At 43.4% G+C, this 21,266-nt stretch overlaps 1 protein-coding gene and 1 long non-coding RNA gene across 3 annotated transcripts in view; one reads left to right on the forward strand and one right to left on the reverse strand.

Annotated features, from left to right (window-relative positions):
• MAML3 (mastermind like transcriptional coactivator 3) overlaps window positions 1-16,832 on the reverse strand; it is a 550,166-nt gene extending 533,334 nt beyond the window's left edge. For both annotated transcript variants that reach the window (XM_043972801.1, XM_043972799.1), the window contains exon 1: window positions 15,257-16,832. In XM_043972801.1, the coding sequence (XP_043828736.1) occupies window positions 15,257-15,769 (513 nt within the window). In that variant the 5' untranslated portion in view covers window positions 15,770-16,832. The remainder of the gene's footprint in view (window positions 1-15,256) is intronic.
• LOC122732571 lies at window positions 16,826-18,064 on the forward strand. The gene is made up of 3 exons (XR_006353631.1): window positions 16,826-17,108; window positions 17,321-17,410; window positions 17,969-18,064. It is a non-coding gene; the product is annotated as an uncharacterized LOC122732571 (long non-coding RNA).
• Window positions 18,065-21,266: the final 3,202 nt, after the last annotated feature.

Below are 21,266 nucleotides of genomic sequence, written 5' to 3' on the forward strand. Positions count from 1 at the left end.
TGACCCATTCTCTGCCCCTTCCTCCATGGGGGAGAAGGAGAGTTACTGAAGGATATGGATTAGAGTCTCATAGGATGAAAGGGAACAAATAGGTTATGATCTATATTAGAGGCAATAACTACAGCAGTAAGATCACAAATCTAATGACACACTGACATAGCTCAAACACTATTCATTGAACCTCTCTCCATTCACATCTCGGGGAACTCAGCTTGGTAAACACTGAAGGGAGCCTTAGATATCACCTGGGCCAACTCCCCCATTTTATAGATGAGGAAGTGGATATCCAGAAGGGGGAGATTAAAGGAGGGGGAAGGAATGGCTTCTTCTCCAGTTCTAACAGCCTACAATTTTACAATTCAAGATAAGTCTTTTTACATGGAAGATACATTAAGGCCCATGCAAATCTATGTGGTCTGTAGATGGATAGAAGTAGATATTTTATTTTATTTTATTTTATTTTTTGGTGAGGCAATTGGTGTTAAGTGACTTGCCCAGGGTCACAAAGCTAGTAAGTATAAAGTATCTGAGGCCAGATTTGAACTCAGGTCCTCCTGAATCCAGGGTCAGTGCTCTATCCACTGTACCGCCTAACTGCCTGTAGAAGTAGACATTTTAAAAAATTAAATATCCTGCTCAATTATTTAAACTCTGCCCCACTTTAAATGGGGATAAATGCCAGTTGCTCATGCCATAAACATCATCATTCTACATCATGGTGGCCATTTCCAATGGGAGGCCCAATGTCATTAAAATGGAGTTGTCAGAGGTAATTAAAACATTTTAAGAAATTGGTTTCTACGTGCTAAGAAAAAAAAATCCCAGTCTTTTGAATTTTTGTTATGTTCCCTCAAGAAAAAATGTACAAAGACTACATGTGGCAAACATTTCTCTCCTCTGTGCACACAGATGTACCAGGAAACTTCTGTTCTTTTCCACATGGAATTATTTAGCTACATCTCAAAAGCCATCAACCATGGGTTAAAAGGATACACCTCTGCCTGTGCTTCACTCTAAGGATGTTCTGATCTCTTCTTCTTTCTCAATACACTCCTTAACTCCTTTTCTGGATTATATTCTCCAACCTTCTTTCTTTAATTTTTGGAATACCCTTAGATCTACCACAATCTCAACAACAACAAGTGGACAGGAGGGAAGAGAGAGGAATTAGCTCACGGATGCTTCAGGTGGTATTACCAGAAAGTTTGTGTTGTCACAGGCTGCTTTAACAAAGGCCCAACATCCATCAGAAAATGATAACCCCAACTAACTCTCCTCTGCCCTGGTCAGGCCATACCTGGAGTTTTGTGTTCACATCGTGGACACATTTTAGGGAGTTGGTGGGCTAGAGACTATACCAAAGTGTGACCAGGACAGGGAAGGACCTTGAGATTATGCCACATGAGGAGTAGCTGACAGAACCACTGACTAGCATTCAGTCTGGAAAAGAGAAAACTGGGGGAACATGTGATAGAGAAATTTAGGAAGACGTGACATTTGTCTTCAGGTATTTGAAGGACTATTACATCCTCCTGAGTTTTCTCTGTTCACACCTAGTATAGTTCCAAATTCTACCCTCTAGACTTGATGTGTTTGGCCCTAGAGAGCAGAAACTTGGAACTATAATAGATGGTCCATGTGAAGAGATAAATTCAGTCTTGATGTAGGAAAAACTTTCTAACAGTTTGAGCTATAGAGCACTGGGATGGATTTTTTGATGAGGGAATGCCTTTCTTCTCCTAGAGTCTTTAAGCAAAAGCTGGACATAAAGACCACTTGATGGGTACCTGTTAAATGTGATTACCCTTGAGCTCCTGCTTGGACCAGGTGGCTATTGAGGTGGCTGCCACCTTGAACATTCTGTGACTTGAAGTCAGAGGACCCACGTTCAAATCCTGACTCTTTTACTTAACTCTCTGTGTGAAATCTGTCCAAGTCACTTTATTTCTCTGGGACTCAGTTTCCTCATTTCTCCAATGAGGGCAGTTGGACTATATGACCTCTAAGATCATACAGTGGCCAGAACACTCATCTTCAAGTGAGGAAGACTTGAATTCAAAACCCCAATGGAACAATGACCATGGGCAAACTCCTCTCTCTCGGTCTGTTTTCTTGCCTTATGAAATAAGGATAATAACAGCACTGACTTATGAGGGATGTTTTGAGGATCAAATGAGATCATACATGGGAAGCACTTTGTAAACCTTAGCTATTTGTATTGTCTATTGCCTCTTGCAAACTTCCTCTACATAGGAAAAAATGAAACTTTAAAATCTTGAGGCTTTGGTGTACAGTGGATTTTCCCAAAGAGCTCTTAAGTTATACCTCCTATAAATCTTGAGGACACATGCCCAGCCCCTCAAGCCTCTGGCCTTGGGTTCCACATTAATATCAATCTAGGAATTGTTATCCTTGTCCTAGACCTCTCCCTTCTAAATATTCACTAACTGTGACCTCCCTACCTTCACTTTCCCAATGTCTGGGCTGACTAGGCTCCCTAGGTTCAGAGAGTTCACGAATCAGGATTCATTCCATCTCTGGGTGCCTGTTCCCTTTTATAACTTCTCTACGATTACTGTGTGCTCAGTTCTAGCATCCCCCTCTCTCTTTCCCTTCTTCATCCCTATGCTACCATATCCTCCAGACCACAAGGCCGAATTTTCTAGGACACAAGGGAAAGGAGAATATACAAATTCTGAAATAATACATCAGGGTAAGATAATGAGAAATACTCAGTCCAGAACTGGACTAAATTTTCTGTGTTCTTCTATCTAGCTACAGCTTTCCATGGTATAGCTGGGCCTGTGACCTTCTCAGAAGAGCACAGTCAAAAGAGCCAGAAGACTTGAATTCTAATCATCCTTATGGTCTAGGACAACTCAACTCCATGGGTCTCGGTTTCTTCCTCTGTAAAATGAAAGGGTCAAGGGGCAGCTAGGTGGCACAGTGGATAGAGCACCAGCTCTGGAGTCAGGAGGACCTGAGTTCAAATTTGGCCTCAGACACTCAACACTTACTAGCTGTGTGACCCTGGGAAAGTCACTTAACCCCAACTGCCTCACCAAAAAACAAAAAAAGAAAGGAAGGAAGGAAGAAAGAAAGAAAGAAAGAAAGAAAGAAAGAAAGAAAGAAGGAAGGAAGGAAGGAAGGAAGGAAGGAAGGAAGGAAGGAAGGAAGGAAGGAAGGAAGGAAGGAAGGAAGGAAAGAAAGAAAGAAAGAAAGAAAGAAAGAAAGAAAGAAAGAAAGAAAGAAAGAAAGAAAGAAAGAAAGATAGACAAAAAGAAATGATAAGGTCAACCTAGATAAAATGTTCTTAAACTGGGGTCACTGAATTAGGTTTTTAAAAATGTTTTGATATCCATATTTCAGTAGAATCAGTTTTTTTTCTAATTCCACGTATTTTGTTGTATGCATTTTAAAATATTATTCCAAGGAGAGGTCCAAAGGCTCTATCAGACTGCCCAGAGGTTCCAATGGACTAAAAATGTTAAGAATCCCAGGACTAAATCTCTTAAAGTCCCTTCTCACACTAAAGTATAGGATCTTAGGCCTCAACTGGCTAGTTCTTTACTCCTAATACACAGAAGGCTCTGAAGATTTCATTCCTGAGTAGTGAATTCCCACCACCACTGAATGGAATATTTTGCCCCTGAACATTCCCACATGGATTTGAGATATTCCTGTTTGACCTGGATCGAGCTCCACTGGTCCATTCTCTGATTCTAGGCTTACACTCCATTTTATAGATAAGCAAACTGAGGCCCAGGAAGATGAAGAGACCTGCCTAGGGTCATACGGCTGGCTAGTTATTGGCAGAGTCTTGACTGGGACTCAGGTTTCCAAATTCCCAATCCAAAGACCTTTCTCCTCTACCAATATTCTCATAAATCTAGGTACTGTGGTTTTTGCCGCCGGGTCCTCTGTGGTCAGAATTTACTTCTACAAGGCACCAGACCTAGTGTTTCTACTCTTGTTCAAACAGCACTGAACATACAGTTGTTTCTCAATAAATATTTGCAATACCTCCTACGTATGTACCCTCCCCTCTAGTCCCACTGCTCCTGCTATCCATGGGCAAGTTCTCATTAACATTTACCTAGACCATTGTAATGGTCTAATAGGAAGCCAGGTGGCACTGGGCTTGAAATCAAGAAGACTCATCTTCCTGAGTTCAAATCTGGCCTCAGACACTTGCTAGCTATGTGACCCTGGGGCACTTAAGTCGCCTAAACCTGTTTGCCTCAGTTTCTGTAAAATGTCACTTGTCATTCTGTAAAAAAAAACAAACAAAAACCAGTCATCTATAAAATGAGCTGGAGAAGGAAATGGCAAACCACTCCAATTATCTTTGCCAAGAAAATCCCCAAAAGGGGTCACTAAGGAGAGCTGGACACGATTAGAATAACTGAATAACAACAGCCCCATTGTAATACCCTCTTAACAGGTCTTCCCACCTTCCTCATCTCTCTTCTCCAATCCACCCTTCATACCCTTGCCAGGCCATTTTTTATTTATGTATGCTTCCAACTGCATTACTCCTCTGCTCAAAGACTCTCGTGCTTCACTACTGCCCACTGAACAAAATTCAGATGACTCTGCTTGGCACTCAAAGCTCTCCCTTTCTACTCCTAATTCATATCATTTCCTTCTATGCTTTAGCCAAATTGAACTATCTTTTGTCCTGAACCTGCCATGCCCTTGATGCCTTTGCTCACTTTGTTCTCTATGTCTGATACAGCCTCCCTCTCCATCCTTGCCTGTTGTTCCCTACCCAGGGCCTATGTAAACCTTCCCTGCTTGCCCAACCAGTACCAGCCTCCCTTCTCAGAATTTACCTTGTTGGGCATTATCCTGTTATTAGATGGGACCTGGTCAAATCTAAATTTTGCATCTTCTCCAATAAATAAAATAATAAAGGCAAAAGATTCTATGTCACCTGTGCTTATGGGAAGGAGCAAAATGATAGCCCAGAACAAGGGAACCCAATGTAGTTTAAACAGTTCTAAGTTTGGAGTCAGAGGACCTGAGTTCCAATCCTGGATCTATAATGCTTTATGCCTACACAACCTCAGACAAGTCCCTTGCCTCTCTGTCCATCAGTTTCCTCCTTTGTAAAGTATTAAGAGGTAGGCCAGCAGAGGTTGTTGGACTAAATCTGTCTCTGTGGTCTCTTCTAGCTCTAAAGCCATAAGCAATCCCAATTCTTCATTTTCTCCATTGGCTTCAAGTTCTCACCCCGCTGAACATACACGACAGTTACAATAAACAACTTCATTTTCCTCCTATTTACTGAGCTGCCTGCTCTATGCTAAGGTGCTACCCAGCAAGGAAAATGGCCAAAAGGCTCACAGGAGAGGCATGGAAAAAAAAACTCCACTCCCACCCCTGCCCCAATAATCCAAACAGGATAAGTAAGCAACTATTGAAACAACTGGGCCCTGGGGCAGCTAGATGGCACAGTGGATAAAGCACTGGACCTGGATTCAGGAGGACCTGAGTTCAAATCCAGACTCAGACACTTGACACTTACTAGCTGTGTAACCCTGGGCAAGTCACTTAACCCTCATTGCCCTGACAAAAAAAACCAAAAACCTTTTTTGTTTTGCATGACTGCTCATGTATAGCTTTTATTGAATTGCTTGAGTTCTTTGGGGGGGGGGGGAGGGAAGAAGAGAATTTGGAACACCGAGTTAAAAAAAAAATTGATGTATGTGAAACAAACGGGCCCAAAAAGAGCTAGTGAAAGACACCTAGAACTGGATTTGGAGTCATCAGAGAATCTGGGTTCCAATCTCAGCTCTGCTATTTACTATGTGACCTTGGAGAAGTCGCTTCCCCCCCTACCCTCAGACAAGTCAACTACCATGCCTGAGTCTCAGTTTCTTAATCTGTAAAATAGGGAATTAGTAGCACTTTTTTTTTAACTTTTTGCTGTGTGTCCATTATGATCAGGATTGTTGCTACTATTAAAAAAGAAGAGGATTTCACCAACTGGTTTCCCCAGCTCTCTAAGACATATGTATACAGTGAGAAAACAAAATCCAGTCCTGAAACAAGAGTAGGATTCATTACCCTAAGACACAAGGCTGTAGTATAGAAACATAACTGTTAGTTAACTAGCACTTGTTTAGCAGGGAATGAAATATCTCATGGCAGTAAATACATCTTAAAATTTTAAAATATGTGGAGGACTCAGCCTGTAACTGACATCTATCCAATTGGAGAAACAGAAAGCAGACCAGGCCCTGTGGGTAAAACCTCCTAGGAAAAAAAAGCAAGTGTCCATTACCACCTTTATTTTCCACAAAGTAGAGAGACCCTATCGGACAGACATCATTATCAACTAGAGAGGAAATCAGGGAGTCCCATTATTGATGTTCTAAATTCTTAACCTGACTTCTCCATGGAATGTTGGTCAATGGGGGATGGGAGCTACTCATCTATTTCAGAACACAGGGCAGGCAGAGATCTGCAAAGATTCACCCCTGGGCCTCCATCTTCATCTATAAAATGGGTATGGAGGGGGGTGTTCTAAATGATATCTAAGGCCCCTTTCCTATTCCAAATCCCATCATCTTATGAAATTAAAATTCCAGTACCTGTCCTTAAAATTCTAATTAGAAAGTTCAGGAAAGGTTAGATGGACCACCAATGAAAAACTCATTCTTCTAGGCCATGCAAGGGACATTCAAGAAGGTGGTGGTGGTGGTTGTTGCTGTTGTTCAGATGTCACATGCTTTATCTCACTTATAGTAGGTGGTATGACTATTTCCACTTGGTAAATTAAGAAACTGACGCATAGGAAAGTTACCCCAGAATAACATAGCTAGTGAATGCTTGAGGCAGGATACAAACCCAGGTCTTCCTAGACCGAATAACAGAACTAAACAGGTTGGAGACTTTTTTAAAAAATCCTTTGCGGGGCAGCTAGGTGGCGCAGTGGATAGAGCACCAGCCCTGGAGTCAGGAGGACCTGAGTTCAAATCCAACCTCAGACACTTAACATGTACTAGCTGTGTGACCCTGGGCAAGTCACTTAACCCCAATTGCCTCACTTAAAAAAAAAATCCTTTGGAAGAGTTTTAAAAGATATGGATAATGATAAGAAAAACACATGATCTTGACAGTGACATGCAGTGGAGTTGAGCATTGAGTTTAGAATTGGAGAACCTCAGGTCCAATCCTGGATCTGTCACTTATTACCCATGTGATCTCTGGCAAGTTACTTCACCTCTATGAGTCTCAGTTTCTTCATCTGCAAAAGAGAGAGTGTGGTACCAGATAACCTTTTAGGTCTCTCCCAGCTCTTACATTCTATGATATTCCTAAAGTGTTACACCGTGCACCTTGTAAGAAGGAATTTCAGAAGATTACAATGTTATTTTTATTATCTATATGTATGTATATAGATAGATACACATACATGTATGTATACATACATATGTATGTACCTAGATATACAAGTGTGTATGTGTATGTATAATAAATGCTAGTTGGCTGACTGATTTTTCCTTTCACCCAGAATAGCAAGAGAACAGGGAAGCCTAAGAAAAGAGTGATTGTGGGAATGATTTCTAACTAACTTATAATTCCAATCCCAATAAGCCAAAAACCCCTGGATTCTGAGCCAAAATCTTACACTCAGCACCATAGGAAAAGGAAAACCACATTAGCTTGTGAAGAACTAACTCAACAGAACATGATGTTGATGTTTCTTGGAACCGTTCCAGGGATGGGGGCCAAAATATTGGATCAGTTGCATTTTTGCTAATACCTTTCCCTGGGCAACTAACTGTTTAATGCTCAAATCATGGGGATAGTAAGATCACCAAGGAAGGGGCTATAGCATTGAAAGTATTTTGCAAAGCATCATAGACCTTCTGTGCTCCCAAAGTAATGAATCCCCAAATTACCAAATGCATCACTGATCTCTCCGATCCTTCTACTACTTCCAATGACAAGTCCTCTATGGCTACCCATCCTGTGCCACTCTTGTCTTCTCTTCCTCTAAGTTTACCAAAGACGAGTATACTCAACAAGGTGGGGACCCTCCTTAATTACTCTTAACATTAACATTAACCAATGGAGCACAAAGGTTGCCTAACAACTATCTCTTTGTCCTCACCAAGTCATGAGTCCCAGGGGCAGCTACGTGGTGAAGTGGATAAAGTACCTACCCTGTATTCAGGGGGACCTGAGTTCAAATCCGGACTCAGACACTTGACACTTACTAGCTGTGTGAACCCCATGGGCAAGTCACTTAACCCCCACTGCCCTGCAAAAAATAAAAGCTCTTTGCAAACCTTAAAGCACTATCTAAATGCTAGTTATTATATCTAATCAAAGGAATGGCCTGTTGGTACCTTTGTAAGGGAGGTGCTCCCTTATCTCTGGAATTCACTCCCTCCTGACCTCTTAACATCCCTAGTTTCCTTCAAAGTACAGCTCAGATGCTATTCCTTGACCTTGCCTGCAGCAGACTTCATATGTAGCTTCCTCAGACCTCCTAAGCATAGTTTTGGGTTGTTTTTTTAACTCTCAAATGCACTTAGTATGTAATAAATATTTTCTGCAAGACAGCTAGCTCATCACTCATAAGGCTGGTTATTAAACAGTCCTGGACTAAGACTCAGCAGACCTGAGTTCCAAGCCTTTCTTGAAGGCTTACTAGTTCTGTGAACATGGTGATCCTCAGTTTCCTCTTCTTTAAAATAGGGATAAATAATACAAGTCTCTAAGGACTTCTTACCTCACAGGGTCATAGAGAAAAGCAGTCAGTGTTTCTGAAAAAGGCCTTGGTGTTTCTGATAAAGGCCTCATTCTAAAATATATCAGGAACTAAATCAAATTTATAAGAATGCAAGTCATTTCCCAATTGAGAAATGGTCAAAGGGTATGAACAGTCAGTTTTCAGATGGAGAAATTAAAGCTATCTCTAGTCATATGAAAAAATGATCTAAATCACTACTGATTAGAGAAATGCAAATTAAAAAAACTCTGAGGTACCACCTCATACCTATCAGATTGGCTAATATGACAAAAAAGGAAAATAATAAATGTAGGCGAAGCTGTGGAATAACTGGAACACTGATGCTTTGTTGGTGGAGTTGTGAGCTGATCCAAGCATTCTGGAGAGCAATTTGGAACTATGCCCAAAGTGCTATGGGATTGTACATACCCTTTGGCCCAGTAATACCACTACTAGGTCTGTATCCCAAAGAGATCACAGAAAAGGGAAAAGGACCCACCTGTACAAAAATATTTATAGCAGCTCTCTTTGTGGTGACAAAGAATTGGAAATTGAGGGAATGCCCATCAACTGGGGAATGGCTGAACAAGTTGTGGTATATGAATGTAATGTAATACTATTGTGCTTTAAGAAATGATGAGCAGGCAGATTTCAGAAAAACCTGGAAAGACTTAAGTGGACTGATGCTGAGTGAAGTGAGCAGAACCAGGAGAACATTGTACATCGTAACAGCAACATTGTATGATCAACTGTGATAGACTTTGCTCTTCTTGGGATTGCAATGATCCAACACAATTCCAAAGGATTCATGATGAAAAATGTTCTCTCCACATCCAGAAAAAAGAATTGTGGATTCTGAATGTAGATTGAACCATACTGTTTCTACTGTTTGGCTGGGTTTTTTTTTCTTTTTTGAGGTTTTTCTCTTTTGTTCTGATTCTTCTTTCACAACATGACTAATGCAGAAATATGTTTAATGTGATTATACATATATAATCTATATCAGATTGTTTTCTGTCTTGGAGAGGGAAGGGAGAAAAAATTTGGAACTAACAATCTTATGAAAACAAATGTTGAAAACTATCTTTACATGTAACTAGAAAATAATAAAATACTTTCACGATCAAAAAAAAAAGAAGAGAAAAGAAAAGAAAACAATAGAAAAGAAAAGCAGCTGCAAACCTGGAAGCTCTTTAGAAATGTGAACCTGTTTGTTATTAGGACTGAAAGCTTGTAAGCCACTCCAGGGAAGGAACTGTGTCTTATCTAAACGTTGTTGTCTCTCCCCCAGTACTCAGCATGGTGCTTTGCATACAGTAAGCACTTCATAAATGTTAAAATGAAGTCTCTGCCCAACTGAAGTTAGTTTAAAATAAAAACTTAACTGCATATATTTATTTTTCCCCATTTCACTTCAAAGGAATGAACAGGACTGAAATGTGTCTGCCTGTTAACTTCAGCCTTCCCTCCCCAATTTACTGAAAGGGGAGCTGCGGCTGTATCAACCTTGACTGTTGTGAAACCTTGTGCACTCACATCTTTTGCTCTAGCCTTGAACTAGGACAGATGTCTGCCTCCCTAAGCTTAATCTTATCTACAGCAAGAAAACAACAATAAAAAACATGCTTTTCACTTAATAACCCCCTGCCAGGAAAGGAAAGAAAAAAACTGACATATAGAACTGTCATGATATAAATTCTAAGGAAGCCATCAACAGCAAAATAGAAACCAGAGTCCCTGTTCTTATGTATTTTTATAGTCAGTAAGCTCTGAAGGATCACTGCTTTCACAGGATCACTGGAAGGCATCTCAGAAATCTGGGACTAGGTCCTCTTCCCAATCCCATCATTTAACAGATGAGGAAACTGAGGCCTGGAGAAATGATGTACCTTGCCCATCACTTCTAGGATGAAGTACTCTGCCTCCAAGACCCTAGAGTCCCCTTTAAGTACAGCAGTCCAACTTGAAGATCAACTGTTCTATGCCAAAGCAAACATAAACATCAGGACAAGTTAAGGAAAGTGAAGGGCAGTCAATACTTAAGATTTAATGAGATTCCAGTTTTTAGGAATTTGGAACTCATATATTAACTTCTTTTTTCTAAACTGATTTTTTTAAAAATGTTAATTTAATATCAAATCCCTCTCCCCAGGTTAGTGATGGCTTGAAAAGTAAGTGTCAACTGGGGGAAAAAAATGGAACCAACCTCCTTCTCAGCAAAGGTTTCAGGAAGGAGAGTTACAGCATAATGTATGTTGCATCTGATTAATCAGTCAAGCAACACGCATTTATTAAGTGCCTACTGTTTTCCTAGGCCTAGGGATAAAAACACAAAGAATGAAATAATCCCTACTAACAAGGAGTTGTCAATTTTTCTTAACCTGATGTAAAAGAAAAAGGCCTTGATAAAACTTTTTAAAAAAATGTTTTTGATGTGCAGAGGCCTGAAATTTCTGTAACCACATAGCAGCTTCACAGATCTATGTGCATAATAATTGGGAGGGTCTTTAATAAGTATATATGGAATCCTACTGACCTCACACTCTTTCCAAGGATGTGTGTCAGAGTAGGCAAGAAAGAAGACAGCCAACATGGAGATGTTCCTATAGCCTACAAGGCACTGGTATAACTAGGTGTTTAATCCATAAAACTGAAATACTGAAAGAAAAAAAAACAGGCTAGTACAAAGTGGCCTATCTTCAAGACAACTTTCCTGTGCTCCCCTCCTCCCAATTAGTGTGGGTATTATATGTCAGACTATGACACAGCATGAAATCTGCAGTTGGGGATAAAGTCTGCTGCAAGTCTTCATTTCAAAATGAATAGTCAATACTAAGGTGTTGAAGGTTTCACTTTTGGTTTAGTGACTGTTTTGATACTTCCCTGCTCTGGGTCTCAGTTTCCTTCACTATAAAAAACAACAACAGACAAACAAAAATAAAAACAAAACAAAAAATGGGGTTGCCTAGACAATTCCTTGAAGATCTGAATGCGAGATCCTGTTTAAACATGAACTCAAGCTTTCTGTAATGATGTCCCAAGTGTGGGCTGGGGGAAAAAATAGGATTCCTCAAAGCAGAAAAACTTTCTGGTTACCAATTTTATCTTCTTCCTTTTCATTGAATAAAAGAAGTTAAAAGGGTGTCTTGACACAGGTTTAGTGTAGGTAGTCGTGGGCTGGTTTGGCTGAAAATTGGCCTGAGAGAAGTATAGCAAATTGCATGGAAGACCTACTTTGTTATCATGAAGACCTGGGTTTAAGCCCACATTATCTGTCTAGGTGTCCAAGAGCAAGGCACTTAAATTTTCAGTGCCCAGTTTTAGAAAGGAGTTGTCTATTGCACTGGTGGAGGGTATTTCCATATGGAGAGTTCTCTACATTAGTAAAACCACAGATCTAGAGAAAAAAAAAAAAAGGAGAGAGGATGGGAGTGGAGCGGGAAAGAACACTATTAACCCTGAAAGGGTATCCAACAAAGGGGCGGGGTGGAGGCAGGAACACAGCATTTTTCACAAAATCCTTAATATTTAGAATCCCAATCTCAATCAATCAAGAAAAATTGATTAATCTCCTACTATGTGCCAGGCACTTTGATAAACGCTGGAGGAAGCAAAAAGGCAAAAGACAGTACCTGCCCTCAAGGACCTTAAAATCTAATGTAGAGAATAGTACACGTGTAAGTAACAAAGGGCTGGGTGCTGCCGCAGAAAAGGAGCCTTAAAAAAAAAAAACACCTTTCAAATCCTACTTTTTGCAAAAATGAGCAGCCTCACCTGTGACAAGTTCCCCCCTAGCTTTGGGGCTAGGATGGGGAAATAGGGACCGGGCTCGGGAAGGTGAAAACGTGAATGTGAGTGCTGAGACAGACATAATGTCGGTGGCAGACAGCAGACAGGAGAAAGGTAAAGAAGATGCAGAAATTGATGTCGTCTCTGTGAGCAGGAAAACTACAGTATGTCAGTGGTTTTCAGCTTCCTGTTTGTAAAAGCAAGAAGCGTTTTCCCAATCTCTCTCTCTCTGTCTCTCTCTGTCTCTCTGTCTCTGTCTCTGTCTTTCTCTCCCTCTCTGCGTCTCAAAATACACCGTCCACCTCTTCTTCCTGATACTCTGTGCATGAAGCTACATGGCTGAAGCGCTCTCTCCCGTTGCGCTTGCTCTGGCTCCCTTGCTCCTCGTGTCTTCCTTTCCTCCTTCCCTCTTTCCCTCCCTCTCTCCTTCTCCTCCTCCCCCTCGCCCCCAGCCAGACGCGAAGGGGCGGAGGAAAGGGTGTTTGGGGGCTTTCCAGTGATTAGGGGGAAATTAGGAGTAGCAGACGTCGCCGTAGTAGATCGCCACCTCCTAGTTCCCCAGCTCTTTGGGTAGGAGGTTAGAGTCGCGGACAAAGCACCTCCCCTCTCCCCTCCCACCCCGTCCAAAGGGTGGAGGTGGGAGGGAGGAAGGGAGGGAGGGAAGGCGAGTGAGGGGAAGAGGAGGAAGAGGAGGAGGGGAAGAAGGTGCTGCTCAGCGGGCCTGCAAAGGATCACGCCAAGGGGGAGGAGGGGCTGAGACAGCATCAGAGCAAAGGGAGGAGGTAGAGAGATATCTTTAAGACTGAGATAAACAAATTGCCCCCCCTTCACGTGTGGGTTGAGGGGTAGAGAAAGGGAGGCAGGCGCGGGGTGGGGGGGGTGGGGGACCGGGAGGGGGGAACGCGAGAAAGAGAGAGGGACCTGAAGATGGGAGGGGGAGTGAGTGGGAAGAGACGGATACAATCCTAACCCTCCCCCTACCCCTTCGGCTCTTTGTCACGGAAATGCCCAAACCTAGCGCCCAACAGAAGCTGACCTCTCTGCCTCCCGCCCCCCATCTCTTCCAACCCTTGAGCGCAAAAGAGAAGATTTTCCCAGTCTGGGGAAGTGCCCGATTTTTCAGCCCCAAGTAGAAAGCAGCCCCCTTCCTCCCTCTGTGGGGTCCGCACTACCCAGTTTGTTCGAGGCACTGTCTGAGCGCCCAGAGAGCGAGGCGAATAGTCTGTGCCCACCTCGGTCACACCGGGCTTTGACATTAACATCCTCCCACCCATCCCTGGTCACACATGCACACGCACATGCATTACACTCAGAATGAAATTGCGAGGGGGGGGGGCAATGTTTGGATTTTCGTGCAAATAAATGCCTTTGACTAGCTCCTAATCAATCCTGAGAAAAGGAGAAGGGAGGGAATGAAAGGAAGAGAAAGAGGAGGAGGAGGATTAGAGAGAAGAAAGACCCGAGAGAAAGAAGGGGCTGAGATGTGAGGGAAAGAGCTGTAAAAAACTCCTCAGATAAGTCCAGGCGACTGAGCAGGTTGGAGGCCTCTTCCCTCGGGGTTGGAGAATGGGGATCGCACTACTTCCTACTTGTTAAGTTATGCAATTGACAGACAAACACCCCACCCCCAAGCCTCTGCCTCCACAGGCAAACCTCCTACACCTCTCTCTTCCAGTGGCTGTGCTCTTCTCGATGCTTATTAAAACACCCAGGGAAAGTTTGATGGGGGCCAGGGGGGGCGAGGTGTGGGATGGTTCCGGAAGCAAAAAGGACAATCTCAGTTAGGGAAGTTTAAAGGAAAAATGGGATGGGGGTGGCGGAGTGCTAATCCAGAGTCGTGTAGCTGTGGCGACTGCATGGAATGAGCTTCAAGCAACACCACGGGAACTTTCTCCTTTACCTGCTACTAGAGCTGCAAACGTAATCTTACTTTCCTCTCCGCCCCTTCACCTGCCTAGCCAAGCGAGAGTTTAAAAAGCCATGGATGCAGCGTGCACAGACACACGCGCGCGCTCGCGCACATACATATACATACACACATACACACAACCCCGCGCGCACATCTACTCCCCCCCCCCAAAAAAAGTTCATTCACAAAACTCTTAAGACTTCCCTAAAACAAAGAGAGAGGGGGAGTTTTTCACCCTCATGTCCTTCTCCTCTTGGGGAGAAAATGGTACCTCCCCAGAATCACAGCATCAATTCCTCCCCTAGCCCAAGCGGATGTGCTCTAAAAAGGGGGAGGGGGAGAATAGAGGGGAAAAGAAACGAGACTTTCGAGGTTGAGGAAGAGCTGGGGGGTGGAGAGCTAGGAAAAGGAGGAGGAGCAGACTTTCAACTCAAGATTCATCCTCTTTCAAACTGGTTCTTAGGGAAAAGAAAAACCAAAAACTTTTCTAAACAGCTTCCTTAGACGCTTCTTAAGGTTCTTTCTTCCCTATCTTAAACCCCCCTTTCCTTTCTTCCCAACCCCACCCCGCGCCCCCTCACATCTGACAACCCTGGCCAACTAACAGGTATCTGAGCCTTTTCCCAAGAAAAGTTTACTCGAAACCCGTCCGCTCCCACAGAGCTCCCCCGACAGAGCTCCCCTTTTGCCCAAGTCAGACTCCCCCCAACCCCTACACGAACACATTCAAACCAGAACGGCCCGCTCCCCCCACCCCCAATCCCCATCCAACCAGGTCCCGAGTCCCCCTGCCCAGATTGTCCCCTCACCATGATCAGAGTGTGATTTCTTTGCTCCGCCGTGGCAGCCTCTGCATCTTGCTGCTGTTTGCTCGAGTGCTGCGGGGGCTGTTTGCTGCTGCCGCTGCCGCCGCCGCCGCCGCCGCCCCCGCCGCCCGATTTTTTGGCCCTTTGCTCCAGGGTCCTCTGATAGAGGCTCACCGTGTCCCTGCGCTCCAGCTCCAGCTGCTCCGCCTGGGCTTGCTGGTACCTGTTCTCGCAGTTGACATGGTGCCGCCTGCAGCCTTCGATGCGCTGCCTCAGCCGCTCCACCACCGTGCTGTGCTTGGGGACGCTCCCCGGGCCGCCGCCGCTGCCCCCGGGGCCGCCGCCGCCGCCGCCGCCGCCACCAGCATGGTGATTGTTATTCGGTGCAGCGGGAGTACTATTGGGAGTGTTATTCACACCGATACCGGCCCCACCGAGGCTGCTGTTCAGGTTACTGTTGATGCAAATACTACTGCCATTCGCGGTGGCAGCAGCGGGGGCTGCGAAATCCCCCATCCTGCTCCCCGTGCACACTATTTTGGAAGAACTTTTTGTATCCACCCCCCTATCAGCCTCCTCCTTGGGTCCAGGATTAAAATAGTTTTAAGTGGAACGCGGGGGAGCAAACAAGCACATGGATGGAAACACCGATCCTGAGCGGGAGGGGGGAGAAGGGGGGGAGAATACTGGGGGGGGGGGCTGTTGTTGCTGTTGTTTCCTTTTTTAAAAAACTGTATCGCTCTCCCCCGAAATAATAATATTGAAAAGGTGTTATCAGAGTATCATCAAGACACCTTATCAACAAAAACAATCAACAAACTGAAGAGTAGCAAATCGGGTTGCAACTCAGCGGGAGATCCGTTCCTTCCCTCACTTCTTTTTATAATCCATTATTTTCTAATAAATTCCAGGAGATTTCCGGTGGTTGGCAAGCATTTTCTCCCTATATTCGGGGGGAAAAAAACCACACACATATCCACACAGCACACCACACACACTCGCACACAGGCAAAGGCACCCCAGGCAGAGAAACACAATACACACACTCGCTCCACACTCACAGCATCAAAAGACAGCGAGCTTTCTTATTGCATTTTCCTTCCACAAAAAAGTTTTGGTGTTTATGCCGCCCCGTGTTCTCAAAGTACTTTGGCTGCTCGGTTGCATTTCACAGGAACCTAAATATCAAATCCTCGGGTTGGGGGGAAGTAAACATATGAACAATCCCGGGGGTGATTGCAAAAGTAGATCGGTGAAGTCCTTTAAAAAAAAAAACAAAACACGCCGAGCTGATAAGAGCCCCCAACGTTTGGCTTTTGCTGCTGCTGCTGCTGCTACTGCTGCGGCTGCTCCTCCTGCCACCATCACAATGATCAAGTGCTCTCCTCCTCCTCCTCCTCATCCTCCTCCTCCTCCTCTCTCTCCTCCACCTCCTCCTCCTCCATGCCAGCGGAGTGATATCAGGACAAGAGAGCTCAGTAAACACAGAAGCAGCAGCAGTAGCAGCAGCAGCCCAGCAGCAGCAGCAGCAGCAAGCAGAGCAGTAGCGGCGGTGGCGGCGGCGGCGGCAGCAGCAGCAGCAAGCAGCAGCAAAGAAGCAGCAGCCGCTTGAGGCCGTGAGACCGAACCCGGGGACAAGGTGCAAAACCCGGCCCGGACTCTCTCCCGGCAGGAGTGGAGAGAGGCACACACCAATCACTCTCTTTCTCCCTTTCCCCTCACCTCCCTTTCGCTTCGCCCCTCCCCACGCCCCCAACCTTACTACTGCCCTCTGAATAGGAAGTCACAGCTGCCAGAAAAAAAGAAAAAAGAACCTGAGGGATCTCGGGAATGAATCAACTTTTGACCTGTGAACGTATGTGTATGTATGTGTGTGTGTGTGTGTGTGTGTGTGTGTGTGTGTGTGTGTGTGCGCGTGGGGGTGGGGATGGGGGGGGTATTTGGTCGCGTGTGCGTGTTCGTGCGCGTGCGCGCGTGTGCTCGGGCTCCGGGGCTTGATTTCCTGATTCCAAGTGAGGTCTGAGGCAAGCTCAAGTTGTTGTTATACATTTATGCATTATATTGCAGAACTGTGCATGACCAGGCAGAAACATTGAGACTCCCCGGTGCCTGTCTGTCAACCCCAACCAGGTGGAAAAGGGGGAAAAAAAGGTGAAGGTGTGTATTGTTTTTAAAAAGCCCCAGGTAACTCAGGCTCCCGTTTCTAATCATCCAACGTGTGGTCACTTAGAGAAACTCAGACACAGATGCTAGGATGCTGGAACCCAGACGAGAAACTTGGGTGTTTCATATGAACCCAAGAAACTTGACTGTTGTTGAAGTCGCTGCATGTAACCATTTGTTGTTATTAAGGCAATTATTTTTTCCCCTTTTCCTTAGAATATGTTTTAAATCGAACAAGCAGGGACTTGGAGGTGAGATTAACAGCACATTGGAACAGACTGTTTTGAACACTAGGTGCTAATGACAGCAGTAATTAAGGGTCCTTCCCAAATCAAGTGGAAAGATCGCAGATTTCATGGAAGAGACCTACAGGAAAAACACAGCATTTCACAGTTAGGACCAAAACAAAAAACAAGCTACCACTCACGCAGGCTTACTTTATGGCTGGATAGATTTATTTTATTTAAATGGTTCCATAATATATACAATTGCCATGGAATGATCACTCCCGGTAAGCTATGTCAACTTCTTTTTTTTTTTAATTGCTGAAAGCATCTTTCCAGGTAAACACAGTTTCTACAAGGAGACGATTTGCTTGAAGGACCAGAAATAACATCCTAGAACCTGGACTTAACTTATTTCAAGAGCATCATCGAATTAAATATTTTAGTTTGGCAGAACAAGTAGTGTTTTCCTTTGCATTCGGCTAGCAACGTGTGCTTGGCTTTAAAATGGGATGTCAACAAATAAGGTATTCTACATTATTTTGATAAGCCTTACAGACGTATTCTTTTAGGGTAAAAATACACCCCAGTTTTCTAAAATAGCCAGGAATAAAGGAACTTTGGATCTCATGCATTAGTCATGAGATCTGATTTAAACCATCTTCATTTCTTGGCATTGCAGATTAGCATAGGATGCTATTTCTAACCTCATAATGTCAGCGATAAGGAACTGTTTCCCCCCTTTCATTAATCAGGTCTATAATGTGAAATCTATCTTTTACATAGGCTGCCTTACAGAGTACAGGCTGTAACACAATACTTATTATAGCTGTGTGAAAATATCTCTAAATTGGAAAACAAAATGCTAGAAGTGACTTCTGGAGTGTCTATACTTTCAGGAAAAAAATGTGGAATGGCATGTTAGGCTTTATAGTGTAAAAGAAACAGAGCCTGGAGATTGTTTTTTGTTTTGGCAGCAATGAGGGTTAAGTGACTTGCCCATGATCACACAGCTAGTAAGTGCCAAGTGTCTGAGGCCGAATTTGAACTCAGGTTCTCTTGAATCCAAGGTTAGTGCTTTATCCACTGTGCCACCTAGGTACCACCTAGTCTGGAGATTCTGAGTTCTAAATCCTGCTTCCAGCCTTTATTAGCTATGTACCAGACCAGGAGCAAATCATTTCACCTCTCTGAACCTCAGTTTCTTCATAGGTAAACTGATGCTCAGAGGCAACATGATGTAGTGGGTAGAGTGCCTAGGCTTAGCATCAGAAAGACTTGGGTTCAAATCTTGGGTACTATCTCAAACAACTTAGTGTGGCATGTCTCCCCCCCCCCCCGACAATCTGCTTGGAATTGTTGACTAAATCATGAACTAGTTGTGAATGTGATCTGTGTTTGGTGCAAGAATTTCCCATGCCAGGAATTTCCTGGGTGCTTCACCTTTCCTTCTACAAGTGTTGGGTCAAGATGGCACCCCCTTGATGTTATCAATCCACTTCAAGATTGAAGGATGACCAACAACGTTGTTCGATATCTTCAGTGCCTGTCTCAGAAGATGGTTGTCTCATTATCAGATAAGATAATATATGCAAAGTGCTTTGTAAATCTTGAAATAAATGTCAGCTATCCTTATTTTCAACATTCTCATCCTTCAAGCCTCAGCCTAATTTCTCTGTGAATCATCAATATATATTCATTCATTCAAGAAGCATCAAGCACCTACTAAGTGCCGGGCACTGTTGAGTGCTCAGGATATTGAAACAAACGTGAAACAATGTCTTCAAGAAGCTTATAGTCACCCGAGGGAAACAATCTATGCAAGATATAAACAGAGGAAATACTAAGTAATTTCAAGGGTATCAGCAGCTGGGAGGGTTGGGAAGGTGGGTGGAGCTTGACTGGGCTTTGAAAAAAGTTAGGAATTCTACAGGAAAGAAGTGAGTGAAAAAGGTGTGCACTACAGGCATGGAGGGGGGAGGTAAGGGTGGGAGACAGTACAGCATTTGCACAAACTCTCAGAAACATACAAAAAACTGTTTTTGTTTGTTCATAAGAGCAAGATTGATCAGTCTTTTTTCCATATATGCAAAAAATAATTCTTTCAGCAATCCAGGAAACATAAAACCTTAGTACAAGGAAGAAGGCAATTTCAAATTACCTCAACTCTTTGGGGGGGGGAGGCACGTATATAAGATGTCATTAGTGTAGTTATCTCCTGGTAAGTAAACTCCCTCAACTGATGTAGATGGACAATACTCCTACATTTTATAGTCTTACAAAATTGCCCAGGGCACAGAGATAAAATGACTTTCAGTACACATGCATCTGCTTGAAGGAGTGACTTGAACTCCATTCTTTCTGACTTGGAGCCCTGCTCTCAATCCACTATGCACACCATCTCTCTCTTAGCTGCTATCTTTATTATTTCCTTCCAAAAACAAAAACAAAATAGTCTAGAAAAGCATCGAGTTCAAGCATGTTGAACAACACTGGCTCAGCATCCAAAGGATTCAGGTTTAACTTCTCAATGTTACAATTTGACATTGGGAAAAGCTGAAGATAACAATAATTGTTGGCCATTGGCATTTGCTGGGGATCTGCTGCTTAACTTTCCCGTGAACAAAGAGACAAACATGTTTGCTTCTGAAAAGAACTTAAAAGAACTAGGGCAAAAGGGACGGGGGAGGTACCACCTGATGGGAAGATGCTTCTGACTTAGTCCACTAGTACTCATCATAGGCTCATGGATGAATGATTGCAAATTCATGGTAACTCAGTGCATATGCCTGTCTGTATTTAAAAGCACCTATTGATGTGATCAGTTATACCCTATATGTGGACCTGTATTCCAATCCAAACTCCACTACCAACTACCTGTGTAACTGGAAGTCACTTCATCCTTCTAAACCTCCATTTTCTCACCTCTAAAATGCAAGAATCAGACAATGGTCTCCAAGATTCCTTCCAGCTCAAAATCTATGATCCCACATCTTCCCTGCCAGAGCATGAAAACAGAAGCAACAAACTGCAGGAATGAGGGGTGAGAACATGAAAGGCAAAGAAAACAAACCAAACAACTCAGTAGAAAGTCTTCTGTGCCTGAGAGGGACTAGTGGGATTATATGTGTATTCCTGTAGCTCCTCTCTTCCACACTAGGGGGCAGCAACCTAGAACTCAAAACGGTTGTGCATAAGGGGGAAAACATCTGGGAAAATTACATAGATCACCAGATGTAGAGGTTAAAGGGATCTTTAAGATATTTGCCCAAACCCCTCAGTTTATAGAATCATGAACTGAGGCCCACCCAGATAGGGGAAAGGACTTGTCGAAGTTCGAACAGGTGGGAATAGAAATATATTTGTTTTCCTGTATAAATACTAGCTATAAGGAATATTAATAATACTTGTTAATAAGTATTATCAAAACACTTACTAATATATAATATTAAGTATTATTATTATTCCCAATAATTTGCATTTACATAGTGGTTTGTTGTTGTTGTTTTAGTGAGGCAGTTGGGGTTAAGTGACTTGCCCAGGGTCACACAGCTAGTAAGTGTTAAGTGTCTGAGGTCGGATTTGAACTCAGGTACTCCTGACTCCATGGCTGGTGCTTTATCCAC

This window comes from Dromiciops gliroides, chromosome 6, assembly GCF_019393635.1.
Source record: "Dromiciops gliroides isolate mDroGli1 chromosome 6, mDroGli1.pri, whole genome shotgun sequence".
In the NCBI taxonomy this organism is placed as follows: domain Eukaryota; kingdom Metazoa; phylum Chordata; class Mammalia; order Microbiotheria; family Microbiotheriidae; genus Dromiciops; species Dromiciops gliroides.